Raw genomic sequence first — 27,794 nt, 5'->3', positions numbered from 1 at the left:
GGAGGGGGAGGCACGGGGCAGGGCAACAGGAGGAGGTGACGGGGACCTGGGAGATGGAGTCTGTCTGGGCCTGAGCAGCTGTGACAGACTGAGCAGCCCCCTGTGAGGGCTGGTGGTGGCCAGAGGGGGGTCCTGGGGAGCAGGGCGGGGGACCCAGACAGCAGTGTGGGCCTCTCAGTCCTTCCTGCTCCCAGGGGAGGCAGGAAACTTGGAAGGGAGCTCCCAGAACGAGGATCTAGAAGATTGGTATCTGGGGCCTGGGATTTACGTTTCTGATTCATGAGCCATGAGGCGGCTTTATCTCTGCAAGAGCATTGAGGGTCGAAGTCAATGACTGGGGAAGTTACTGAATTAGGGCATCTTGGAGGTGGGCTGTCAGTGTCCCAGGGTATATGTGAGCGTATCAGCCTGACTCGGGGTGACAGTGACTTGGAGGGTGGCTGAGTCAGGGTCACATGGGGGCTGGTGAATTAGTGTGCCCATCTTACAGAATTGATAACACAATACTGGGGAGCTGGGGCCCCATCCGTTGTAATAGCACTCCGGGGGTTCAGCCAGAAACCAACAAACAGCCAAATCCCTGTGGCCCCGCCCAGCCGGTCCACCAGTGGGGGAGCCGATTAACCATTAACCCCCAACCCTCCCCGGCAGAGCCTCCACCCCTTCACAGGGGCTAGGCCGAGACTCCCGGCAGATCCTCCCAGAGGACGGTTTGAAACGCAGGAAGGCAGAGAGGGCACCTGGGAGGAGGCGGTGGGAGGGCGGAGGGCGGGGGCTGGGGCTCGGCCCAGAGCCTTCGGGGTGGGCATCCTGGGCAGGGCAGGTGGCCGAGGTGTGAAGAGGGGAGGATGCGCCTCTCCAAAACCCTTGTCGACATGGACATGGCCGACTACAGTGCTGCGCTGGACCCAGCCTACACCACCCTGGAGTTTGAGAATGTGCAGGTGTTGACGATGGGCAATGGTAGGTGGGGGCAGGTGTGCCCAGGTGTGCCAGTTGGGGGCAGATATGCCCAGGTACGGGAGCGAGTCTTCAGCACTCAATTTGGGACTGGGAGGAGAATGGTAGATCAGCACGTTGGTCCCATAGGTGAGAGCACAGGTGTTGCCAGGTGAAGCAGATGTGCCCAGGTACAGTGACCAGAGGTATTCTGGGTCGGGGGGTGCTGCAAGGGCAAATCTTCAGCAAAAGTAGGTCCCAGGTATTCCTGCCAGGCCCCTGTGGTCCCTGTTACCAAAGCTGTCCCCGCTCAGCGTGTCACTGGGAGCGGGGACTTGATGGGGAGCTTCCTCTTGGCGTCCAGCTCCAGTAACTGGTCCAACATGGCCCCTACTTGAACCCCTTGGGCCTAGGTCCAGAGAGATGGAAAGGTATGTCCTGTCCCTGGGGACGGTGGATGGAGGCACAGCTGTGTTTCGGGGCATCTTTGGGACTTTCCTGGGGTGAACGCCCCACTTAGAGAAAATGGAGTTCTCAGGGAGGTTTTGCTAAATGAGACGCGGATCAGCAGTGCGTGTGCCGTGTGCGCGCGTGCTGGTGTGCGATCGTGACCTCCTCTTGACGTGCGTGAGTTTCCGTGTACGCGTGTGGGCAGGCGGCAGTGTGTTGCAAACGTGTGTTTCCGGGAATCCACTTGCATGTTTGTGTTCGCCTGTCTGTGTGTGCGTGTTCTGTGTCTTATTTCTAGTTGCATTTGTTCACTGAGTGGGTCTGTGTTTGTTGGTGTCTCTAGGGATGCCTGTGTTTGTCTTGCTTATGTCCGTGAGCGGTGACGAGTGTGTGTACGTGTGTCTGTGGATGTTTGCACACGTGGTCTGTGGATGTGGATTGGTTTGTGTGCCCCGAGCTCCCTGGGTGTATGTCCCGTTTGGGCATCCTGTCTCGTGCCCCTGTTTATACCTGCTTGTGTATGCGTGCGCTTCCCTGCCCTCGGGGGTCCAGAGCACATGTGACTGTGTCCACGTGATGTGCAGGGTTGCCATTCGACAAATGCGATTCACATCAGCAACAGGTCCATTTGTCTCAGAGCAGATTGTGTTGCCTGTGTGTCTCTCCCCAGGTTTATACATACGCTCCCATAGAGCACATTTGAAGGTTGGGGTGGGGGGGTCTCCTGCACAAAGAGATGGGGGAAGGGAGGAGGCCTGGAAGCCAGGATGCTGGGACATGACTGGTCGAAGGCCAGCCTCAGAGGAGAGGGGGCAGCTGGCCGAGGTTGGCCTTCCACCTGCCTTCCTTGCATGGCTCCGCGGCTTCAGCTGAGGTCTGTAGAACTTGGGTCAGCTCAGCTCAGCCAGAGAGAGGTGTCTGCCCTGCCCGTGGTCAGTGGGCACTGCCCGTGGTCAGTCTTACCAGCTGCTCGCCTCCCCCTGCCATTCACTCACTGTGTGACCTTGGGCACGTCACCTCCCCTCTCCTGGCCTCTGTATATTCTACAAAATGGGCTTAGTCACCTGAGGCCTGCTGGCCGGCCGGCTTTTGGGAGTGTCCGGAGATCACGTGAGGGAACTGAGGGGAAAACACACAGGAAATGGTAAACAAGAAGCTGCTGCACTAGGCAGGGTCTGTGTGACCCCAGAGGGATAGTGTGTGCTGCCACACCTGGTCACCGCCCAGCCCTGGGCTGCCCCCATCACCCCTTCAAAGCGCACATCTCCAGCTCCCGAGAACTGTGTGTTCCTGAGACAGAGGCCAGGCTCCTTACTGGCTGTCCTGAAGACAGAACAGCCTCCAGCTCTGGAGCCAGAAAGATCGGGGCTCAAATTCTGGCATAAATCCTTCCACCTGTGTGAACTTGCCAAACCATTTTCCTCTCTGAGCCTCAGTTTTCTCATCTGTAAAATGGGAGTAAATCATAGCACCTGCTTCCCAGGGCTAACCAGAAGATCCAATAAGATAAGGCACCTGAGTGCTTAGCGCTGGTAACTGGTCCTGGCCCCGCATGAGTCGTCTCAGGAACTCTGAGCATGTCTAAGAAGAGTCCCGTGGAGTTTGAAGTGGGCTGAGAGTTGGGGTTATCTTTTGCATACATCCTGGGCTGGAGGCTTGAAGGCTCCAAAGATAGCTCCCTACCTGCCTCCCACTCTTGATTCAGAAGTGGCTGAAGTCCTTGTTTATCAGAGGCCCAAGCAGACACCCCAATAAGGACAGCACTGGCCAGAGGCCAGCACTGGCCCTCACACCTGGACCATAAATCTGGTTCCTCTACTTAACAGCAATGTGATGACCCTGGGCAAGTCCTGTCCTCTCCGAGACTTGATGTTCTCACCTGGAGAATGGGAGCCATCAGCTGACCCCGGGAGTGGGGTGATATACTTGGCATCACCCAGCCTATCCTGCCCAGGATATGGGAGCCCCTTCCCCCAGCCTCCGCCTGAGTTGTGGGGTCAGCTCTCCTGGGGGTTGGAGGAGGCAAGGCTGAGGGAGAAAGGGCACCAACGCAGCTTAACAATTATCCCCATCTCCAGGAATAATTCACCAAGTGGAGGGGGCCGCGCTCCTGGGCACCCTCGGGAGTCTAGGTGATGTTCAGCTAGGCCACAGCAGCAATGAGATGTCCCTTGTGCTTGGAGGCTGGAAGTCATCTGCTCCCAGAGTTTTCTTCTGCAGAAAAGTTTTCATTTCACAAACACTGATACAGTGCTTGTTATGTGCCAAGCACTTCACATATATTGATTCACTGAATCTTCATAACAGACCTAGGGATTATCATGTTCCCCATTTTACACGTGAGGAAATGAAGGCACAGAGAAGTAAATTAATGCAGCCAAGGTCACACGGCTAAGAGGTGGGCAAGCTAGGATTTAAACTTGGCAGAAGGGCCATAGAGGTTGTGCTCTTAACTACAGCACTATATCCCTCTCCAGTTCTTAGCTAGATGTTCCCTAGGAATTCAAGATTGGATTCAGGGTTTCTATGAAAACACGTGTGTGTATGACTTTGTGTGATGTGTGTATGTAGGCATTTTTCTGGGGAGATGGTCAATAGTGTTTGTCATCTTCTCTAAGAGGTCTATCCTTGGTGGAAGATTTGCTTACAAAAAAGAGGGTTCAGCTGCTGAAATTTAAAAACAATTGAAAACAACTGGACCAGTCAAACTGCCCCTCTTTGCAGTTAGGGAAACTGAGGCCCAGGGGAAATTGAAGCAAGGAAAAGGAGCTTGTCCCAAGGCCACAAGCAAGTTGGTAGCAGTACTAGTACCCAGGACCCCAGCCACCTGCCTCTTATTCCCCTCTTCACGTTTACATAGATGCAGTAGCTTTTGCTATGAGGTGCTCAGATCCTTGCCATGATCCTCCCAGGAGGGCAAACGAGCCACTGTCCTTGATGTATGTCTTCCTGTTCCCTGGGAGAGTTTCAGGGCCCCTGGGTACCAAGCTGAGAGCCACCCAGACCTGTTCACTCAGTGAGGAATGAGGAACAGGACCTGGTTCTGGGCAGATGCTGGGGGAATATTTGCCCCTCCCACGGTCCCCTCCGCCCAGCCAATCAGGGTCTACAAGGGTTGGATGCATCCTAGGAGACAGCCAGGTTTTCATTCCTTCCCAGAGAAAGCTGGGGCTAGCGGTCTCCACGATGGGGAGGAGCAGACCTTTGCAAACAACTCTGTGAAGTCAGTGTCACAACCATCCCTAAGTTATAGATGCAAAATGGGGGTTCCAAAATGCCGAGGAACTTGCCCAAGTTCTTGGAGGGAGTATAACAGCACCTGGGTGTAGCTGAGGCTGAAGCTCTGGGGAGATCCCCACAATGCTCATATCCGTTTCTGAATCTAAATCACCAGGAGAGCAGGGCCTCCGGGAGGTGACTTTCTGCCCCTCCTGTGTCCTCACTCTTTTCTTTTGTGGTGCAGACACATCCCCATCAGAAGGTGCCAACCTCAACGCCCCCAACAGCCTGGGTGTCAGCGCCCTGTGTGCCATCTGTGGGGACCGGGCCACAGGCAAACACTATGGTGCCTCAAGCTGTGACGGCTGCAAGGGCTTCTTCCGGAGGAGTGTAAGAAAGAACCACATGTACTCCTGCAGGTGAGGAACCTTGATTTCTCCAGCTGGGAAATGGGTGCACTTGGGCTAATGTCCCCCCGGGTCTGTCCTCTCTCTGAATAGGTCCCAGAGGCATCTGCCCTTCAAGCCCTTCAAGCCTCCTCTGATTTCTTAGTCCTTGCAGATCCAGATGGGAACATCTATTCTAGAAACTTCATTTATAGATCATAAAGCCATTGACTGACATTTATTGAGTACTTACTATGTGCCAGGCACCATACTGAGTCTTTGCCTGTATTACCTGTTCCCAGAAACTCATTGTTATTTTTCCCATTTAGCAAATGGGGACCCATGAGGTTTAGGATCAAGCCTTCTCTGAAGCCTCAGAGGATGAGGACCATCCCCCAACTTGGTGCTTTTTCTGGGGCAAATAGGGGATTGGCCCCAGCCTTTCCACCTCTCTCAAGGCCTTGGAGATCCCTCCTTCAAAGCGTCTCACATTCTGGGTAACAACAATAATAAAATAATGGTAGCTGTCAGTTACGAGCCCTTACTATGAACAGATTGTGTGCTGAGCCCCATTAAGGTAATTATCTCATTTTCACCTGTCAACACCCCTCTGTGGTCGTTACTATTATTATTCTCATTTTATAGATGAGGAAGCTGTGGCTTGGAGAGGACTAGGAATTTTCCCAAGGTCACCCAGCTTGAATCAATGTCAGAGCCCAGATTGACACTCAGGGTCCCACCCATAACCACTGTGGGTACTGCCCCTATTCCATATCCCCCCCCCCCCCCCAGAATGTGGCTTATGTGGACCAAGTATTGACACTGATCCACAATCAGGAGCCCACTCTGGGCTCTGGGATTTTATAGGATATGCTGGAAATAGCAGTGCCTTGTACTTGCAGCTGAGTGATCTGAGGCCATGGATCACCTCTCTGAGCCTCAGTTTCCCCATGTTTAGCGGGACAGGGTTGGGCTCTCAGAGAGTCCATAGGGCCTTTCCAGCTCCTGGTTGGTTAGCAGCAGAACCCCTGGGATGAAAGGTTTGAACAAAGAGGCTGGAGGTCAACCAGATGGCCAGGATCCTGGTTCAGACCTGGGAGGGGGAAGGCTGTCTCTTCTCTACCCAATCGTCCAAAGCCCTCCCCAGATTCAGCCGGCAGTGCGTGGTGGACAAAGACAAGAGGAACCAGTGCCGCTACTGCAGGCTCAAGAAGTGCTTCCGGGCTGGCATGAAGAAGGAAGGTGAGCCTCGGCCCTCCCGCTGCCGCCCCACTGTCCCACCTGCACCCACAAGCTCCCAGCAGCCGTTTACAACTGCGGCCACAACTTTATGACTTGGTGACAGGCCCCAGGGTGACTGGCTAATGGCTGAGAGGAGGGAGGGCCTGAAAATCTGACCATAGGGAGGGGCTGGGCTTGGTCTTGAGAAAGATTCCAAGAGATAAGCTCCCACTTTCAGCTACTCAGGTTCCCAGCGCCACCACCCCTGCCTGCCTTTACCAACACAAGGCAGCCGAGTCGGGTGTTTTTTTCTTAATATACTATTGCAAACATTAGGAAAAGTGTAGAGAATGGCACTACGAACATCCATGGACCCACCACCCAGACTCAGCAAATGGGAATGGGGGCGGGGGTGGGAGAGTTCTATACCTGAGCTCCCTCCCCAAGCAGTTTCTTAATCTTCCTTCTTGGGCATCAGGTGACCCAGTGTCCTCCCGTTCTAGGAAAAGGGAACAAGGCCCCAGGCTCATCCTGGGTGGAGGAGGATGGGAACGCTGGGGCACAATGTTTATTCGGGTCTCCCTGGCCTCCTGCCACCAGCAGATACCAATGCCCTGGCTCGGCGTTTCCACAGTTGATAGTTCCTTCCGTTCTCATGACAGCCCTGTGTGGCACTATTATCCTTCCCGCTTTTCATGGACGAGGGAACTGAGGCCCAGGATGGTTCCGCAACTTGCCCAAGGCCCTGCAGCTGGTCAGACGAGCTCTGAGGTTTGAACCCAGAGCTTTGGACCCGAGTTCATTGCTGTTTGGACAATCCCTCAATGCTGCCTACTGTGCCCTCCGGACCCCAGGAATGTTTAAAAGTTTTTCAGCCTAAGCTCAGGAGGCAAACATCTTTTAACCGCTTCTCTGGGTAACTTGAGTTCATTTTCAAATCTCTTTGTCTCCTTCTCTGCTCAACTCCCTTTTCCCAGCCCTGGGACTGGCTCCCAGACCTTCACTTCCAGCCCGCAGCTGTGGCACAGCAGCCAAAACCCTTGGTCTAGTTCTGTACAAACACACACACACACACACACCCACACCCTCCCCCGCAGCAGGATCCTGGGACCCAGCCTTCCCCGGGCAGACTGAGAAGGAAGGGAACTTGGCTTTGCTTGTCTCCCCTCCCCGACTCTACCTCTGAGCCCCTGTTTTCTCTTCTCCCTCCCTGGGAAATATCTTCTGCGTCTCATCCCTACAGAGCCCTTAAAGTTCACTAGCTCTGCTGGGAAACCTGGGCCTGTGATCCTCATGAAGAAGTGGGTGGTCTCCAAGGCCCCTTCCGGCTCGCAGCAACATAATTCTCTCATCCAGACCTCAGTTATCCTCAAAGTCGGGGAGGGCCTTTTTCAAAAGGCAGATGCCCCCCTGCTCTCCCCTTACCCAGTTATCAATGGGATTGAGCCACTCTCATCTTGAACTTGAGAACGACTTTGTGGAATGAGAAATGTTATGAATGGGGGACTGACCTGGTGGTCTAGTGGTTAAGACTCCGTGCTTCCAATGCAGGGACGCAGGTTCGATCCCTGGTCGGGGAACTAAGATCCCACATGCTGCTCAGCGTGGCCAAAAAAAAAAAAAAAGAAAGAAATGTTATAAATGAGAATACGAGGCATGTATGAACAGCTGGAGGCAAGAAAAAGATTGAGAGCTATAGTCTAAGAGCCAAACAGTCTAGGGCTCTAAGAGCCAGTGATTCTATCACCCCGACAGCCTAAGATTTTAGGTTTGAGAGAATGAATCTCTCGTGTTAAAATTCCAGGCCTTGTGACAGGCAGGTGGGAGAAAGGTTGGCAGCTCACCTGAGCGGATGGCTACCTTCCTAGGCTGCAGGTAGCCTGGTCCTGCATCTGGATGGTCTTTATAGACGTCTCTTGTTAAACATTCAGAGTCACTTTCATGTGTCACTTCGAGGAAGTTTCTGCCCTATCTGGGCTCCAGTGTTCACATCTATAAAATGACAGGGGTGGATAATGAACCCTTCCAGCTCTGTGAGTCTAGCTTTACGCCCACTGATCTACCTGTACAAGTACATACTGCCCACCAGGACATGTGTGTTTGTTCCCTGATCCTCCCACTGAGCTGCCACAGAGGCAGCAGGCCCGTATCCTGGCTCCTGGAAGGGGAGGGAGAGCCCCCGACCATTCTGCCTTAGCTTAGCCTTGAGAATAGCCAATGGCTTCTTGTCTTGGAGAAAGTGGCGTTACTCCAGGAGGATAGGAGAATCGACCGATGGCAAGTGAGTGTGGGCTAGTAAAGGTTGGTGTTTATTTACATGCTTGGGTTAACCAGGAGATCATGACACATGCAGTTGCTTGGTTGCTTTGAGAACAGGCCAGGGTAGCAACGTGTTCCATTGCCACTGTGGTCAAGTTCTGGGAAGTCAGGACATTACTACCTCTACCTAAGTCTTATAGTCTCAACACCCCTCCTCGGCCTGGTGGGAGGTTCTCAAAGCCAAGAGAGATTCTCGGTGGAAGCCCCAGTGATCAGGAGAGTTGGGACCGGTTTTTATTTCCCTTCCTCGATGGCCTTAGGAAGATCCAGGGATTAAAACTCAAAAGTTGTCCCTGAGGACAGGAAAGTATGGGCCGCAAACGTAGCATTTATAGACCAGTCAGGTGTATACGAGGTCATCAGATCTACCCCCTCCCCATTTTACAGATGCGGAAGTTGAGGCCAGAGAGGTGATGTGATTGGCTCGGGGGTAGGGGAAGGCAGGACTAGAGCTCAGGCTCCCCAGAGCTGAGCAGACACCAAGGTCCCTGGATGAAAACTAGTAGTGATGGCCTTGGGAGGCACCTTCTCGGTCTAGATTCCTGAAACTTCCTCTCGACCACAGGGAAGGGCTCTAAATCTCAAAGTCTTATAAGTTTGGCCAGAGGCTATTCCACGGTGGTCAGAAGTGGGTTCCCTGAAAGAACAAAGACTCTGGGAAGAAATCTGGGGAATCAGTGGGCTCAACAGCCGGTCTCAAATTTCTTCCTCTAAACCTACACCTGCCTGGGCCCCTGCTGGCAGATCCAGGACAAATGTCTGACTCCTGGCGTCGGAAATCCAGCCCAGGATGCAGAGCCAGGGGTTCAGGAGGTGCAAGTTGGCGGTAGGCCAGGGGCCGTCTGATAGGCCCTTCCTGGGAACCCCGGCCCAGCACCCCCCTACGCCCCGACTCAGGGGTTCTCTCGGAAGACAGGCTCGTCCTCCTCTCCGCCTCTGCCCAGGCCGGTTAATATTCAATAGAAGTTACCTTAGGTCCCCGACCCTGCTAATACTGAGCAAACATTTGGAAAACATCATTCCGTGACTGAGCTCGCGCCGGGCACTGATAACACGGGCCTAACCTTGAGGAGCCCAATCCCCAGCTGCTGACAGCAGCCCTTTTCTTAGGCCGCCACTTGGCGCCCTGGTGGGTGCAGGCTGGTAGCCATGGGAGGGGTGTTGCGGGCGGGGTGGGACTCCGGCAGGGGAGCGGTGCTGGGAGCTGGCCTCCGTCCAGGATGGTGGGTCTGGGGAGAGGAGATTTCTTACCTTGGGACCTCTATCATATCCCACTAAATTCGCGGGCTCCCTGTACACTATCTGACTTTCATTCTCTGATTTCAACAATGTGTGAAATCAGGAGAGAGTTGAATAGCGGGAATGTCAACGTTCTATTGAGAAACGGGGCATAGGATGTGCCCAAGAATCAGAGCTTGTCTCATCCTGCGCCTTCTTTCAGCCGCTCAACAGATATTTATTGAGCACCTACTGTGCACCAGGCTCTGTTCTACTTGTTGGGGCTACAGCAGTGGACAGTAGGGATGATTTTCTGGCTTTCTGGAGCTTTTCTTCTCTTAGAGAGACAGAGAGTGAAGAAAGAAACAGAGAGTAAGTACCAAGAAGAAAAATAAGGCCGGAGAAAGGGCAGAGCCTGCGGGAGGGATACCACATCAGACAGGATGGTCAGAGCAGGTGTCTCTGAGACTGTGATATCTGCACAGAGACATGAGTAAATGAAGAAGAAGCAGCTTAGCTGCAGGGGGAAGAGAATTCCAGGCAGTGGGAACAGCAGCGGCGAAGGCTTTGAGGGAGAGTGGCCGAGTGAGTCCCAGAACAGCAGGGAGGCAGGTTTGACAGGCAGACAGAATAAAAGCGAGATGGGAGAGACAGGACCGTCGTGAGCAATTGTCTTTTTACTCCAGGTATGATGGGGAGGTCCTGCTTTCTAGCAGTGGAGGGATATGACCTGAGTTGGGTTTTAGGGGATCCCTTTGTCTTTCGAGAGGTGCACAGACTGCAGGGGCAAGGCCAGAAGCAAAGTGACCAGTGAGGAGGGTCTGAACTACCCCAGGGCCCAGCCCAGAGTGGGAGCCGCAGATGGATCTTGTAAAGATTTCTGATGGAATCTGGAGTGTGAGCCGACGGGGTAGTGAGAAAAAAGGCATATAGTGAGACCCCCAGGCTGGGAGGAAGAATGAACCTGCCTGTTGCTGAGATGGGAAAGACTCCGAGGAGCAGGTTTGGAGGGAAAAGCTTATAGATGGGGAGACCGAGGCCCAGAGAGAGGATGTGACCCCCACCAGCGCATGGAGAGTGAGGGATGAATCCCGACAGGAGCCCAGGTCTCCTGCCGCCTCGTCCTCCCTCCTTCCAGCTTCAAAAACATTCCACCGTGAGGCCTCCCGGACTCCAAGGGCCAGGCCAGGGCAGCAGGAGGACCACCTTACATCTTAGGCCAGGATGGGGATGCCCGGGGGGTGTGAGGCCCTGGTGGACGGAGGCCCTGGATCTCTGAGTTCCTGGCAGGGAGCCCCACAGTCGGTCAGGAGGGAGCCAGAGCTTTGCCGAGCTGCTCCTGAGAAGGTCTGTCTAGAGCACATGCACTTCCTGCTGATGGCTGAGACCACCAGGGCAGGTGGGACCTCCAGATCCCCTTGTCCAGGCCTTTTGCCTCCACACTCAGGAATCCCTGACCATCTCCGTCACCGAGAGCAATTCATTTTGCTTGTTTTATACACTTTCATCTGGAAAGAAAGGGACCCTTTTCCAAAACAGAGCTTGAAAGTCTGTCATCTAGACAGATCCCCTCTTCAAAGTTCAAGACCCACCTTCAGCCCTCTGCCAAGTCATCACGACCTTGCACGCCTCCAGTGATGGCTGGGTCACTCCTACAGCCACCCCGCTGTGTGCGGGGCAGTTGTGGCACTTGGCAAGTTCTCCCACAAGCTGGGCCAGGACCCATCTCCCCCCATTCCCACATGCTGATCTGGGCTCTGCCCCCTGGACACTCCCCAGCCCCCCCCCAACTCCCACCTCCAACCCTGTTTCCTTTGTTCCAGGCCAGCCTTGCAGTCCTTCCCTCTGGGTTCAACCACCTCCCCTTGCTCCTCAGCCACCCCTCATGTCATGGGAGCCCCCCACCCCCACCTCTCTCTGCCTCCTCACAGCCGTCCAGAATGAACGGGACCGGATCAGCACTCGCAGGTCGAGCTACGAGGACAGCAGCCTGCCCTCCATCAACGCGCTCCTGCAGGCCGAGGTCCTGTCCCAGCAGGTACCGGGGGACCCACCACCCACCTGGGGATCCCTCACCCCAAAGAGGAATCTCAGCTCCACCCCTGACCTCCCCAGCCAGGCCCTGGAGCAACAGATGGGAGGGCCCTCAGCTATCGCAGAAGGGAAACTGAGGCCAGGGTCACTCAGCTGGTTTAGTAGCAAAGACCCACAGCCGGCACTCAGGGGCCCTGTGGGGCCTGCATTCTGCAAGCCAAGCAGTTTTCTCTCTCGCTGAGGGCCTGAGATCAGCTTAGCCCCGAGAGAAAAGAGGAGTGGACAAGTGGACAGAGTAGCACATGGGGCTCAGCCAACCCCTTGCTGTGTGACCTTGGGCAAGTCACAGCACTTCTCTGGGCAGTGGTTTCTTCACTTATCCCATGAGGATGAGGATTTTTGCTCTGCTTCTCCTCTAGGGCTGAGGGGTTCCTTGGTGTTCAAAGGAGCTGGTGGAGGAGGGGGCAGGGGGCAGGCAGCAGATAAAGGCCCAGAGAGAGCTTCTTCCCCCGTAACTGCCTCCTCATCATCCTCCCTTTCCGGTTTTCCCTGAGCTTCCTTCAGAGCTGAGAAGGCACCCACAGTCCAGCTCCCCTTTTCCAGACAGCAGAACTCTCCGGGGCGGGGGCTCTGTGCAGGGGACAGAGAATATAAGGAGAGCCCGGCCATCCCCAGCATTTTCCTTCATCTCCCCCAGATCACCTCCCCTGTCTCTGGAATCAATGGTGACATTCGGGCGAAGAAGATCGCCAGCATCGCGGATGTGTGTGAGTCCATGAAAGAGCAGCTGCTGGTGCTTGTCGAGTGGGCCAAGTACATCCCAGCTTTCTGCGAGCTCCCCTTGGACGACCAGGTGAGGGTGAACACGGTCTGCAGGCAGTGCGGGCCCCGCTGGCCCACCTGGGATATAGCCTTGGACTGGTTTGATTTTATTTAACAAACATACATAGTGCTCATGTGTGCCTGGAGCTGTTTAAATCACTTTATAAATATTAGCTCATTTAATCCTTCCAACAACCCTAGGGGATCAGTGCTATTATGACCATCTTATAGGTGAGGAAACTGGGGCACAGAGAGGTTAAGTAACTTACTCAAGATCACACAGCTAGTATCCAACACAGGTGGTATTAGAACAGGCAGACAAGCTTCAAAGTCCAGGCTAGTAGCCACTGCACCACTGCCCCAGGCAGCTCTCCTGGGGAGGATGTTGGTAGGGGCTCAGGGGCAGGGATCAGGAGGTTTGGGCTTGAGCCCTTGCTCTAAGATAGGTTCTCTGTGTGATCCTGGACAAATTACTTTCTCTCTCTGAACCTCCATTTTCTTATCAGTAAAGTGGGACTTGTACTATCCACTTCAGAAAGCTGTTGGGAGGATTGAGGACATTGCCATTTTTAAAAAATTTGTATTGGAGTGTGGTTGATTTACAATGTTGTGTTAGTTTGGTGTACAGCAAAGTGAATCAGTTATACATATACATATATGCACTTTTTTTTTTTTAGATTCTTTTCCCATATAGACCATTACAGAGTATTGAGTAGAGTTCCCTGTGCTATACAGTAGGTCCTTATTAGTTATCTATTTTATATATAGTAGTGTGTATATGTCCATCCCAATCTCCCACTTACCATTTGAAAAGCGTAAATCATGCAATGGGGCACCTACACAGTCCCAGGCCACAGCGGGCCTCCCTAAGTGTCAGTTTCTTCCTTGTATCCCACCAAGATGGTTTAACTCAGCATTTTATTTCCCAAAGCACCTTCTTTGGAATACCAAAAAATGTCCCAGGGGAAAAAGGGGGCTGAAGGGGCGGGGGCTGAGGGCAATTGAGTTTCTGAGATACTGTAAATGGTAGCGCCCAGGGCACCCCCGAGGCCTCTGCAGACACCTTCCCTGTTTGGGAAAGAGGAGCTGGACTGGGTCACCTTCTCAGCTCCAAGGGAAGCTGAGGGACACCAATGGATAGTGTTCCAGGTACCAGCTCCTGGTGCATTTGCTTCTCTGTTTTGCACATTTGCACAAAAGATTGGCAACACATGTCAGTCTATTAAAGTTTCTGAGAAGTCCTCAGGCAAGGCAGCTATGGAACTTTAGGAAGCCTAGGGCTTCTCGAAGTCTTCTGATGCCCAGGCTCTCCTGGAGTACGTTAGTATCACCTGGTGGGACACGCTGTGAAAACCCTGGTTTCGCTGGTCCTCACCCTCGTACGGGGGCTAGATCAGACGCCCTCTCACATGGATTCCTCTCTGCTTTGGAAAGGATAACAAGGCAGGGATCCTGGCCGAGCTGCCCCTGCCTTTTCCCCTGCTCCTCATGTTCTGGCCCTGGTCCCCTCTGCTGGAGAGTCTGTATTAATGTTTAATCCCTCCTGTTCCTTCCCAGGGGCTCAACAGGGCAACAAGATCCCCCCCAAGCTAAGCAATTGTTAACCTCAATTTCCCACCCAAACCTTCCTGGCTGGGGCTCAGAGCATTCTCAGAGAGCAGTGATGGGTGGCCAGTAACACAGAATAATCATTAACATCACCACCCCCCTGCCTGCCCGCCCCCAGAACAGCCACCATGTTAGGGGGCTAGACCCAGGGCCAGGAGGGTTCCCAGCTCCCCATTCATGGTGTATAAGGAGCTCATCTTGCCCAAGATGGGTGGGGCACACCTGGGAGAATTGGGGGCACTGTCTGTCGACATTGACCCAGGAACCACCTTCCAAGTTTGTTTGCTTCTTGGTTTGTCTTGGACATCAACCCATTGAAACCTAGAAGGCTGGGTAGCATTGGATAAGGGGACTAAGGCTTGGAGAGAAAGAGCCATTTGCCCAAGGTCACAGAACAAGGCAGCCCCAGGGTGTGAATCCAGGTCTTCTGCCTCTTGATTGCAGAGGCACTGGGGTAAGTGACGAAAGTCCTGCATGGTGCCTGGCATATAGGAAGTGCTCGATAATCAGCATCCTTTGGCTTCCTTTTGCCCTGGTCATGGAGAGGGAGATCTCGCCTCCAAGGCTGTTTGCCATTTCTCCTCTTTTCCTGTCGCCCTCACCAGACTTAACCATGGGGGAACAGATGAGGTAAGGGCAGGGCTGCAGGAGGGGCTCGATCTGGAGAGGATGTTAAGTAGTTGGCTCGTCCATTCACCTATTCCTTCCTGCTTCATTCAAACAAATACTTATCGAATGCTTACTATGTGCCAGGTATCCTCCATGCCTTAGAACAACTTCACCTCCTTAGAGAGGCCTTTTATGATCTCCTCATCGAATGCAGTTGCTCTTGCCCCATTGCTCTTTATCACATGACCCTCACGTTCCTTTCTTCTTCTCTCCCTCCCTCCATCAATCTATTTTTTCTTTCTCTCTCTCCCTTCCCTCCTCCCTTCCTTCCTTCCTTCCTTCCTTCCTTCCTTCCTTCCTTCCTTCCTTTCCTCCCTCCCTCCCTTCCTTCCTTCTTTCTTTCTCCTCCTCCCTCCCTCCTTTTCTTTCCTTTCACCATTGTGTCCCCAGACAAGTGTCTGGCACTTAGCAGGCACTCAACATTTGATGACGACAAGAATCAGCAATCCAATGAATTAATGAATAAAAGCATTTTTGCTTCCTAGTTTAGCCTGCTAAAAAACTTCCAAACTCCCTAACCCAACCTTGCAGATAAGATCCTTGAGGCTACCAGCCTGCTACTGTTTGACCAGCCCCATCCTTTGGTCCTCATGCAAGCACTGAAGCAGGTGGTTCTGAAAGGGCAAGCAATGTCCTCCTGTGCGCTGGCAGGGCTCCCACCTCACACTTCAGTCTTCCAAGGCCTCCCTGTCCTCTCTGTAGGGAAGGGGTCGGTCAAGCGGATCCCCTGCCAAGGACCAGTGCTCACACCTTTGCCTCGGGAAGCAACATCCATGTCCAGATTCTTATAACGCTTTCTCAGAATCTAGAATCTTCCAGCGTCAAGTGGGTGGATGCCCTGGACATCTTCTGGAGCAATGATTTCCCAAACACAACGGTGCATCAGAATCAACCAAGGAGCTTGTTAATTTCAGATTCTTGGGCCCACCCCAGACATACAGAATCAGCGTTTCTGGCAGTGGGGCCTAAGAATCTGCGTTTTTACAAAACAGTCTTCATAATCTTTCATAGCTGATCCATGGGTAGGAATTCAGGACCCCAGAAAAAGCTCTAAAAGTTTTAGAACTATTTGGGTTTGTAGACCCTCTTGAGAGTCTGATGAAAGCCTTTTAAGTCTCTGCTAAAAAAAACCCCACATACCCAGAGTGTTGTTACAGTTTTACCAGCCATGCAGATGAGGCCCAGAGGGGAGCAGCAGCTAGCTACCTTGGACACAGCAATTCAAGGACAGACTCAGCATTTGGTCTCCCGGCTCTGAACACATGTTCTTTACCCTTCCAGGCAGTTTTATCCGTTATGGGAGGAAGGCAGTAGTTTTCTTTTCTTTTTCTTTCTTTTCTTTTTTTCTTTTTTTTTTTTTTTTTGTTTTTTTGACCGCACTGCACGGCATGTGGGATCTTAGTTCCCTGACCAGGGATTGAACCCATACACCCTGCAGTGGAAGTGCGGAGTCTTAACCACTGGACTGCCAGGGAAGTCCCAAGGCAGCAGTTTTCTGATACCCATTTTATAATTCAGGCAGGTAAAGGCAAGGAGAGCATTAAGCTGACTTGCCCAGGGTCATTGACTTGGCCAGGAGCAGCCTTCCCAGGGGTGCGGACACCTTCCCAGGGGTGTGGACACTGGACGCCATCCCTTCTCTCTTTCAGGTGGCCCTGCTCAGAGCCCATGCTGGCGAACACCTGCTGCTCGGAGCCACCAAGCGCTCCATGGTGTTCAAGGACGTTCTGCTTCTCGGTGAGGATACTGCCTGCCCAGCCAGGGCTCTGCAGAGGGTGTGCCCAGCACGGAGCACACCCGGGCACGGGAGATTTCCATGGTAGTGTGCAGGAGTGAGGGAGAAAGATCAGGAATGGTCCTGTCCTCAGTATTCTCAACTGGATACCCCACTCAGATGCAAAGAAATGTGGACTCGAAGAATTAAATTCCCCAGCATGCAAGTTAGAGCACAGACAGGGTTAGCCCTGGAATAACCTGTGCATTCTGATGTACTTTCTGGAGTAGGAACAAAAGACATCCAGGAATGGCACAAACCCCCAGCCTATGTCACCTATGCCTTCATAGCATGTTTGTTTATTATTTTAAATGCTTATATAGGGCGCACCATGAGCTCTAGTCTGAGTACTTTACAAGTACTAACTCCTTTAATATGACGACCATATGAGGTAAGCTCTGTAATTTATTCCCGTTTTATAGATGGAAAAACTGAGACACAGAAAATGATTTACCCAAATATATCTGGCTAGTCAGTGGTAGAAGCAGGACTCAACCCAGGCAGTCTAGTTCCAGAATCTGAGCCCTTATCCTTGGTGCTTTTATGCCTCCCAAGTGGCCCTTTAATGTCATCAGTGTTGTGGGTCTGTTGTCATGTTGAACAATGGAGCTTGGGTGATGTGAAAGGGGTCCTAGGAAGTCAGGCTCCAGGCCCAGTCCAGTGACTGCAAGCAACTCATTCCTTTAATCTGGGCCTGAGCTTCCTCATCTGTAAAATGGGCGTGACAATCCTCACGGGCCCCTCTCCTTCCCAACCCATCCAGGCAATGACTACATCGTCCCTCGGCACTGCCCAGAGCTGGCAGAGATGAGCCGTGTGTCCGTGCGCATCCTGGATGAGCTGGTGCTGCCCTTTCAGGAGCTGCAGATCGATGACAATGAGTACGCCTGCCTCAAAGCCATCATCTTCTTTGACCCAGGTACAGCCCACACCTCCCACCCTCCCCTGATGCTCCAGACCCTCTGTCAAACTTCTCCTACCGGGTTATGTACCCTGAGTTTACCACCTCATCTCTTTAGTACATCAACCAGGAGAGGCCACTTCTATTAGCTCCATTTAACAGATGAGGAAAATCAAGGCTCAAAGGGCTGAAATGACTTGATAGGGTGCACTGACTCCAGAGGCTTGGTTTTTTTCTGTCCCTCAAAAAAATTTTTATCAAAATAATATTTACACACACTTAAAATGGAAGTAGTCTTCCCCACCACACTTTTCCTGTCTGAAGCCTACTCCCCATGGGGGAACCATTTCCAATTCTTTTTACTGTTTCTTCTGGCAGTTACCTCTCCAGCTGTAAATAAAATGCTAACCCTTCTATTTCTTGGTTTATCCATTTTAGAACATATTTTTCCTCTTGTGATAGTTGAGGATTGCACTTTTCTCTATCACCGCTCCCATCTTTTCTCCCCCATCCTCCTAATCTATTTTTCTTGCTATTTCAGTGTCTCTGCTGTTCACCTTTATAATGTCCTGCACTTATGCTTTTATTTCTTGTCCCATTACCTGTAGGCAGTATCTCCTAACCCTTCATCAGCAGGATAAAGATAATGCACCCCACTCTCCCCATTCCATCTACTGACTTTCCACCTGCACTTTTATACAACGTTGTTGTAGTTGTGTCTTTGTGCAAAGTGTGATTTCATTTCACAATGTCAAGATGGATGCCTGGGCTGCAAAAGCCTGCTGGCTTCCTTCCCTCCTTCCATGTTAGAGAGGACCTACTGTGTGCCAGACGCTGTTCTTAGCGCCAGGCCCTCCTTGCATGGAGATCGCCTCTAGTAAAAATAGTGATAAAGAGGAAATGAGCACTGCTTATGGAGTGCTCACTAAGGCTCCGTTCTAAGCGCTTCCTGTGGATGATCTCACTTTCTTACTTGTGAGGTAGGAATTGTTATTATCACTATTTTGCAGATAAGAACACTGAGGCACAGGGAGATCGATTAACTTGCCCAAGGTCACACAACCAGGAAATGGCAGAGCTTGCATTTGAACTTGACTATCCAGCTCTCAAGCCCATGTTCCTACCTACCACACGCTATTCCCCATTTCTTGAGGGGGTAAGATTTCTAGTTCTAGTTTCTTCGAGAGCCTGGCCCAGGCTGCATCCCCTGTGGTGCTTGGCACGGAGCTAGATGGATAGTAACTGCTCAGTAAAATGTGCAGGATTACTGATGCTGAGTCAGGGTCAGCAACCTGGCTTGGACCGGCAGGTGACCTAGGACAGGGCCGGGCACGTGGGTGGTGCTCAATAAATATTTATTGACTGAATGAAAGAATGCGCAAACGTGGCCCAGAAGAGAAAGCCCTGGACTGGAAATGTGGGTGAAGTTCTCTTTCTGCTGCTTACTTTATCCATAAAAGAGGAAATAAAAGAGGAAATAAATGTATTACCTCCATGACGGTTGAGGTTAACTATTGGATGACCCCTTGAATCACCTTCTTAGTTAAGGATCTAGAATGTATCCATTGATTTTTTTTTCATTCATTCATTCATCCTTCCGTCCATGTACCCATCCTCTCATCTAATTATCTATTCAACAAATATTGACAACACATGGTGGGTTTAAAAGACAAAAGAGACGTATGTCTGCCTGTACAGAGCTCACAGTCTAGTGGAAGAGACAGTTACATCCTGTGTGCTCAGTAGTGATGGAAGAGCCACAGAAATTTGGGGACACCATGGACACTGAGAGTGCAGACTTTGGAGGGTGGAATGGAGACAGCGTCCTGAAGGAAGTGTAAACTAAGCTGAGACCCCAAGACGACACAGGCAAGGGAGCAGGGAAGAGGGGAGACTATTCTAAGGCAGCGGAAGCAGTGTGTGCTGAGGTCTGGATGGTGGGACTTTACCTGGGAGTCAGGAGCCCTAATTCACATCATGGATCTGCTAACAAGCAGCTGTGTGGCTTGGGCCAAGTCCTTTCCTTGTTCCGTGCCTCGGTTTCCCCATCTTTCAGAGGGTTGCAAGGTACCCTCTTGGGTGTGTTCCTGAAGTCCTGCCCCCCATCTTCCACTCCTTTCTCCCAGTCCTGCATCTTAGGAAATGTGACAGAAACCTTTTTCTGCCTGAGTCCAGGAAGCTACAGCTTGCATTAGTGCACTCTGGTTCTTGAGGACCGTGAATCCTTGCCCCAGCGCTGCTGGGGACTCCCTATGTGACCTTGGGCCACGAGGTCTCCCATATCAGGGCCCCAGGAGTAAGGGGACATCTGGGTCCCACCTCCCCAGATGCTCCAGGTGGCCCCCACTGCCTCCCTTGCACAAGCTCTCCCGTTGCAGATGCCAAGGGGCTGAGCGACCCAGGCAAGATCAAGAGGCTGCGTTCCCAGGTGCAGGTGAGCCTGGAGGACTACATCAACGACCGCCAGTACGACTCCCGCGGCCGCTTCGGCGAGCTGCTGCTGCTGCTGCCCACCCTACAGAGCATCACCTGGCAGATGATCGAGCAGATCCAGTTCATCAAGCTCTTTGGCATGGCCAAGATCGACAACCTGCTGCAGGAGATGCTGCTGGGAGGTCGGTGTCCGGCCCAGGAAGGGATGAGAGGTGGGCGGGGCGCCTCTCCAAGAGACAAGCCTCAGGCAGACCTGAGTTCACCTCTCAGCTCCATCACTTCCTCACTCGGTAGCTTTCGGCAAATCCCTTTACCTACCTGAGCCTCAGTTTCCTCATCAGGAAAATGGGGATAATGGTCTGTTAATTCAGGTGCTGAGAAGCTAGCATGTTCCGGTCACTGTTCTAAGTGCTGGAGTTTCAGCAGAGAACAAGATTCTGTCCTCCTGGAGGTTGTGTATGAGTGTGTGTGTATGAGTGTGCGTGTGCCTGCCACTGTGTATAAGGGCTTGTGGAAACATATGATTATCAAGTACATAATAAAGAGGGCAACTACAGATTTTGAAATAACCAGGTAATATGATAGAGTATAACTGAAAAGAGGCCTCTTTAGATAGGTTGGCCAAGGGAGACTTCACTGAAGTGGTGACTTTTATGCCACGGACCTGATGGAAGGAAAGAGAACATTTAAAAGCCAAGAGAGAAACATTCCAAGAGATGTAGTGCAAAAGGCCCTGAAGCAGGAGAGGCTTGTGTCTTCAAGAAAGATAAGGTTGTGAGACGGGAGGAGTTACATGAGATGAAGGTGGAGATTGAGCAGAAACCAAATCATAAACATCATCTTAGAGGCTATGGTCAGAAATTTGCATTGTATTCTCATCACTACTCTTATAAGAAAACTGAAAAATCAGACTAATGTTTTAAACAAACTATCCTATTGTTGGGTAGAAAGTGGATTTCAGGGGAGCAAAGTGGAGACAGGAGACCCCTGAGAAATGTCACTGTCTCCAATCAGGGGAAGGACAAGGAGGCTTGGACTAAGGCATGACTGGAAATTGATCAGCATAGATGAACTTGAACATCTATTTGGAGGAAGAACCCTCAGGATTTGCTGATTGATCAGATGGGGGCGGTGAGGGGAAGACGAAGAGTCAAGGATGGAACCTACATGTTTGCTTTGAGGAACAGGAATGGTGGTGGAGTAATTTACTGAGATGGGGAAGACTGAGAAAAAACAGCTGGAGGCTGGGGATGGTGGTGGTGGTGAGGGATCCATTTTAGACTTTAGTTAAGCTTGAGATGACTGTTAGGTATCCGGGTTGAGTTATCCAGGAGGCAGATGGATGTTTGACTCTGTTGCTCAAACAAGGCCAAAGGTGAGGATGAGAGGCAGCTTCGTGGTGTCCCAGAAACTAGGTGCCAAAGAAGGAGATAGAAGAAGCCTAGCCAGGGGGATAGGAGAAAAGCCAGACAGAGTCCCAGAATCCAAGAGAAGAGTGCGTTTTAGTGGGGACAGAGCATTTAACGGTGTTAAATTCTACAGGAGGGAGAAGGAGGCTCTTGGCGATTGTGTTGAGAGCAGTGTCAGAAGACCGTGGGAAAGGAAACCAGATTTGAGGCAGGGGAGCGGGTATTACAGAGTGAGTGAGTTGGAAAGTGGAGAAGTGGAGATAGCAAGAGTATACTGCACTTTGAAAATGTTTTGCTAAGAAGGGGACCTGGGAGATAGCTGAGGATGATTGCAAGGGAGTGATCCTAATGATGGGCCACGGAATCTTGGCTGAACTAAGAGGAATATGGACGGGTGACAATAGTGAAAAGTGGGGGTCAGTGAAATGACAGCCTCAATAGGGCTGAAGAATTTTTGCAGTGATGGTACTAGAGGAAGTGAGCTGGAAAGGTAAGAGGCAGGGTCTAAGTGAAGATGATTGAACTTAAGATTTTGGAGGCGACACAGTTACTGGTGATGGCCAAGGACGAGGTTTCTCAACCTCAGCGGATACTTGGGACTGGACAATTCTTTGCTGAGGGGGCTCTTCTGTACCTTGTTTAACCACATGCTTGGCCTCTACCCAAGATATGCCAGTATCACTCCTTCAGTGGTGACAAATATTCAGATATTGTCAAAGGTCCCCTGCGGGACCAAAATCACCCCCAGCTGAGAACCACTGTCATATGGAAACTCATTTCATTCTCACTTTGACCCTGTGAATATGGGGTCATAATGAATCAGGTGTCACTGAGATCAGGATCAGGAAGGAGCTTGTGTTCTGTTGCCAGATAAACATGAGTAAGATAATTAATCTCTTCGGGTCCTATAATCTCATCTGTAGAATGGGTTAATAATGATACCCACTATACAGGATTGTTGTGGGGATTAAATTATGTCAAACATGAAAAGTGCTGTAAAACAGTACCTGGTACATAATAGGTGCTCAATAATTGATAGCTATCATTGAAACAGGTATACTTTAGAGGCCCCTTGCAAGCCCTAAAATTCCGTCATTGTCATATTAGTGAACATAGCCTATTACCAAAGCTTATATATATGGTACTGTCATTCTCTGACACATTTTTTGAAGCAGTTACTGTGTTCCAGACACTTTGCTAGGACCTCAAAGAGAGAAGAAAAATACACCTGTAATTGTAGTGCTCACAGACAGAAGTGATTCTTCCCAAAAGATGGGTTACAGATAAATGACAATGGGAATTCCAAGGAAGGAGAGGTTTACTTACTACTGGACTGGGGAGAATCAGGAGAGGCTTCCCAAAGGAGGAAATATGTGAGCTGGAATTTGAACTTAGGGATATTGGGGGGGCGGGGGAAGGGGAGGTAGAAGGCGTCTTTAGTGGAAGTGACACAGGAGCAAAAGCACAGAGCTAGGACAGTACAGGGGACACATTGATGCTATAAGTAGGTCATTTGGGCTTCAGATGTAGGGGATGAGGCTTAAAGGTGAGTTGAGACCAAATGGTTGAAGGACTTGCACACCAAGGAGCTTTGAGAGCCATTGATTTAATCCATTATATTAACATGTAATCAATACACTGCTTGCTGCAATATTTAAATGATCTCACAGCTTCTTTAGATGCTCCTTGTTTCTTTCAAATCACTTTATTCTCTTGGTTTTTGGGTCCTCTCAATACCTTCATGAAGCCTGTGGATAGGAATGGAAGCCCCAGTTTACTAACCTGGAAATAGGAACCCAATAGGCACCGTCAGTATTGGCTGGGCGGGTTGATCGGCCACACTTGAGGAAGATGGTGCCTCAAGGCCCATGGACTTTATCCCAGACTCTTCATCCTCACTGAGTACCCCTTCTACCTGCAGGGTCCTCCAGTGATGCACCTCATGCCCATCACCCCCTGCACCCTCACCTGATGCAGGAACACATGGGCACCAACGTCATTGTTGCCAACACGATGCCTGCTCACCTCAGCAACGGACAGATGTGTGAGTGGCCCCGACCCAGGGGGCAGGCAGGTGGGCAATTGGGCTTTACCCAGGAAGGGGTGAGGTTGGGGCCCAAGAGGGAATCTGGAGAAGGTCGGGTCTAGAAGATGGGAAATGGGATAAAACAGTTCTCTGTGCTCCGGGGTAGGGAATGAGGGGTGAGACAGTCCATTGTGAAGGCTGTTTATTCAGTGAGGTGATTGACAGTCTCCAGTGAATGAAGCGGTCCTTGGGATAAGGCAATCCACTGGGTGAGGCTGCCCATTGGGTAAGGATGTCCATTGGGTGAGAGTTCCATTAGGTGATGTTGTCCACTAAGTAAAATTGTTCATTGAAGTAAGACTGCCCAGTTGGGTAAGGCTATCCATTAGACAGTTGGGTGAGACTATTCATTGGATGAGAACCTCCACTGGGCTAGATTGTCCTCAGAGGTGACATCTCACAAGAGTGAGTTTGTCATTGGGCAAAGTTCTTCAAAGAGTAAGATTATCATTGGGATGAGGTGGTCCGCTAAAATGAGGCTGCATTTCATTGAGATTGTCCTTTGGGAAAGCTGGCCATTGAATAAGGTTGGCCAAGTGGGTCATAGTCAAAATTATTTTCTGAACTGGTAATGGGGCTGGGGCCGTTAGTTTCTGTTACTCAGCTGCCTAAAGATCAAAGAAATGGTATTTTTCGAGCCAGTTAGCCAGACCCTTGGGTCTCATCTACTGCTGTTCCTTTTCCCCAAGAAAGGATGTTCCTGTCACATGTCCCATTGTCCATAGGGAGAGTCAACTTGGGCCCTGGTTTGAGAGCAGCAGCCGAAGTCTCCATATCAAATGGTGGAAGAGATGGGGGCTCTGGGGACTTGGGCAAAAGGTTCTGACCACAGAACCTGACCCAGCCACAGCCTTCCAGACCTCATGGAACTTAGACTTGGTGATCTGGGACTCAGAAGGTTTGGGCCGTAGGAGACCTTAGAGAGAATCTAGTCTAATTCTCTCATTTTGTAGTAGAGGAAACTAAGTCTCAGAGAGGGGGATGAACTTTCCCAGGACTCTTCGTTTACTCCCCAAAGGGCTGGCATTCTGAGCAGCCCCTGTCTGTCTCTCTATCCCTCCAGCCACCCCTGAGACTCCACAGCCCTCGCCGCCGGGTGGCTCGGGGTCTGAGCCCTACAAGCTCCTGCCAGGAGCCATCGCCACAATCGTCAAGCCCCCCTCTGCCATCCCGCAGCCGACCATCACCAAGCAGGAAGTCATCTAGCAAGTCACTAGGGGGAGGGGGCTCTGCCGGCCCCCCGGCCCCCTCAGAGAGCCCCTGATGGTCACTTGGTCACAGTGAAGAAAGCTGTGACAACAGGGCCAGTCCCAGAGCAGTAATGGAAAGGGCGAGGGCCCTAGAACTTGGGCTACGGGCCACATCCCACTGCACCCTTCACTACCCGCTCTGGTGACGGGGCTGTGACTTGGGGAGACCCCAGTTGAAACATCCTCCGCTGCCTTGGACAACTTTTCTCCTGCCGAAGCCACTGCCTTCCCTTCATCCTTCACCCCAACTTCTTCACCCCCGAAGGATTGCTGCCTGGAGACGACACGAGACCTTGCTTAAACATGGCTCCCTCCCCACTCAGATTGGTACTTCGTCCCTAGTACTGCCAGACACAGAGCCCTTCTAGGCTGGGTCAGACGGTGGCACCTTACCCATCCCTGTTCTGCTGTCCTGACCGCCACTGTCACCTTCCTCAGCCATCCTAATATCTCCAAAGCCACCTCTCCAGAGGCTGAGGAAGACTTGCAAACAACTCCCCCAGTCATCCCGGGAACATTTTAAAAGCACCGACTGGAGCTAGGTGCAGTGTAGGAGATTGTCGAGAAGGGAGACGCCATTTCTCCTCTAACCCCTGGCTCTTTCCTCCTTCAGGGACTTGAGTGGAGCCCTTGAGTCAGAGGGCGGCCAAAAATGAGAGAACAGTCCAGGGTGGACACTGCAGCCGGGACCTGGGGGGAGGGCTGGAGTGGTCAGAGAAGGCAGCAAGGGGTAGACTATGCGCCAGGCCTTTAAGGAAGGGCTGGATTCCAGCTGGTGGAGCAGATGAGACAGGACGTTCCAAAGAAGAGCAAACAGCCTGGGCAAGGCGGGGAGGTAAGAAGGAGGGTGTGGAGGGAGATGATGAAAGACGGGCCTGTCTGGAGCAGAGGGGGCACGCTGGACAGCCTGGGGACCGTGAATGCCAGACTGAGACTTGACGACTTGGGTCCACGGGCTGTGAGTAGCCGGGGAGGGATGTGCAGTGAGCTGAGCTTTCAGGAGCTGAAGACCGCAGTCCTACAGAGGTGGGAAGTTTGGGAGGGAGTGGAGACATCAGATGGGGCCTGATGATGTCATCCAGGTGAGAGAGATGAAGCTGGGGATGGAGAAGACAGATGGGTGAACCTCAGGTCAGAGTGGCAGCAAGGAGGAATTATTCCACAGGGTCTGTCTCAAGTGCTTCCTCCCGGCACTGTCTTCAGGCACTTGACCTGCACCATCTCCTCTCATCCTCCCTACTACCCAGAGATCGTTAGTGAAGATGAAATTGAGATCTAAGAAGTTAAGTCATTTTTCTGGAACTCAGACAGCTAGTATGTGACCAAGTCAAGACTTGATCCCAGGTCTGCCCGGATCAGGAGCTCTTAACCTCGGTGGCTGAAAATCTTCTCTGAAAAGGCCCTTCTGTCCTCACTGGGATTGAGTAGAGGGACTTCCTGCCCCCTTCAGCAGCCTCAGAAGCCAAAGCCTCATTCTTTCCAGGAGCGCTGCCCACCCCTAGGACTAAGATTGGCCTGAGGCTGCACTAAAGTCCACTTCGGGTCCAGAATCCTGTTTGCTGATAAAGAAGGAGAATTCACGGCTCCTGGATCCCTTTTCTCTTCGCTCCCCAAGTCTGGGGAAGGGGCATTCAGCGGTGCATTGGGAGATCGACCAATGTGACCTGGCATTCTAGAGGTGGGATGGTTTGGGTGGGAGCAAGGGAGAGGTAAGAAGGAGTGGACTTGAGACCTGCTCTGTGGAGAATCACTCAGGGTACCTTCTGGAACCATTAAACCCCAGGATGGCACAGCCAGCACCTCATCCATGCAGAATTTTGGAGGCTTTGGGAAAATTCTGGAAAGTGCCACTGGCCAGTAGGAATTACAGAGATGTGTCCTGGGATTGGAGCTGTGCTTAGGGAGGAGAGTGAACAGTCAGACTGACTACCTACCCTCCGCCCAGGGGTGGCCCTTCTGAGTGGATGCAGGCAGCACCCCAGTGCCCCCAGATTTCACCATTAGTGATTGTTCCTTTTTGTGAAAGAGGCATGAAGGGTATTGGGGCAGGATGTCCGAGAGCAATTGCCGCATCTCCAGTGCTATCAGGGTTGGCTTTCCCGCTCCACCAAGCCAAGTCCCCAGTCCCAGGAGAGGTTGTCTCCTGCTCCGGATGCTCCATGCTTCCTCAGCCACCCCTTATTCCTGGGGCGCTTCCCCAGAAACCCCAGCCAGGGCGCTCAGACTCGTCTGGGGCAAGGTAGGGAAGCTGGAATCATTTCTGGTAATTGTCATTCCCCCTCTTTGCCCCTCCACCGCCCCCCCACCCTGCCCCAATGTTGCCCAGGCCTCTATCTGTCATGGGAGCAAAGCTGAGATAAGAATTTCCCATGGGTGGGGTGGGGTAGCAGTGGCTTTTAACAGTAACAATCTTCTGGGCCAGGGGGCTAGTTCTCGGCCCCAAATCAACCTCCCTGGAGGAGAAATCCATTCTACTTTGATAATGTTATTGCAAAGCAGGAAACACAAAACAGAGAATTTAGTTTTCTGACTCTAAACTGAGGACACGACACCACATTGGAAAATCTTTTTTCTTTTTCTTCACTACCTGAGTCGTGGTCCTAAAACATAAGATCTAATGGACTAAAAGAGGGTTGGGAGGGCAAGCACGGACCCTGTAATTCCTCCACTGAGACAACCCCTTCTCTAGGCAGCTCTCAGCAGCTTCGAGAACCCACATGGCTCTCCTGAGGGTGGACGAAGGGGAGCAGACCGTCGGAAATGGACGCCCCTCGATTTCTTGTGATGACCAAGCCAATTACTTTTGCCAAGTCGCTCTGTGATTTGCCTTGATTGTGATGAATTTTGAAACTTACATCGAGCATTTCTGGAAGTGGGCTGTGTCCCGCCAGACTGATCAGCATCTTCCAGAGGGTATGGATGCCATTGGGTCCTGTGCTGTCCCCTGAGCCCCTGTCACTGCCACCCAATGGGGCAAAGAAGCAAAAAAGATTTCTTACTCTTGTGTGTTTTAACAAAAGTTTATAAAAAAATAAATGACGCGTATGTTTTCTAAA

General features: G+C 51.7%; 1 protein-coding gene across 2 annotated transcripts; it reads left to right on the top strand.

The window, feature by feature from the left end:
• The first annotated feature begins 687 nt into the window (after nucleotides 1-687).
• Nucleotides 688-27,794, top strand: HNF4A (hepatocyte nuclear factor 4 alpha). Of its 2 annotated transcripts, none has more exons than XM_036825330.1 (10): nucleotides 688-963; nucleotides 4,853-5,027; nucleotides 6,142-6,236; nucleotides 11,684-11,790; nucleotides 12,484-12,639; nucleotides 16,535-16,622; nucleotides 17,423-17,578; nucleotides 19,939-20,175; nucleotides 23,324-23,476; nucleotides 24,552-27,794. In XM_036825330.1, the coding sequence occupies exons 1-10, from the start codon at nucleotides 849-851 to the stop codon at nucleotides 24,692-24,694; spliced, it is 1,425 nt and encodes a 474-aa protein (XP_036681225.1). In that variant the 5' UTR covers nucleotides 688-848; the 3' UTR covers nucleotides 24,695-27,794. The 2 variants fall into 2 exon arrangements, with proteins under 2 accessions (XP_036681225.1, XP_036681226.1); XM_036825331.1 differs by having other exon boundaries at nucleotides 776-963; nucleotides 23,324-23,446.

The sequence above is a fragment of the Balaenoptera musculus genome, chromosome 15 (assembly GCF_009873245.2).
Source record: "Balaenoptera musculus isolate JJ_BM4_2016_0621 chromosome 15, mBalMus1.pri.v3, whole genome shotgun sequence".
NCBI lineage: Eukaryota > Metazoa > Chordata > Mammalia > Artiodactyla > Balaenopteridae > Balaenoptera > Balaenoptera musculus.
This window is presented reverse-complemented; position numbering and strand designations above follow the sequence as displayed.

What these genes read in the sequence shown, in the direction of transcription:
- HNF4A (XM_036825330.1), top strand. Translation starts at nt 849, where the DNA reads ATGCGCCTCTCCAAAACCCTTGTCGACATGGACATGGCCGACTACAGT. An exon ending in GCAGGAGATGCTGCTGGGAG is followed by an intron (nt 20,176 to 23,323) that starts GTCGGTGTCCGG and finishes TTCTACCTGCAG; the next exon opens with GGTCCTCCAGTGATGCACCT. An exon ending in CCGACCCAGGGGGCAGGCAG is followed by an intron (nt 23,477 to 24,551) that starts GTGGGCAATTGG and finishes CTATCCCTCCAG; the next exon opens with CCACCCCTGAGACTCCACAG.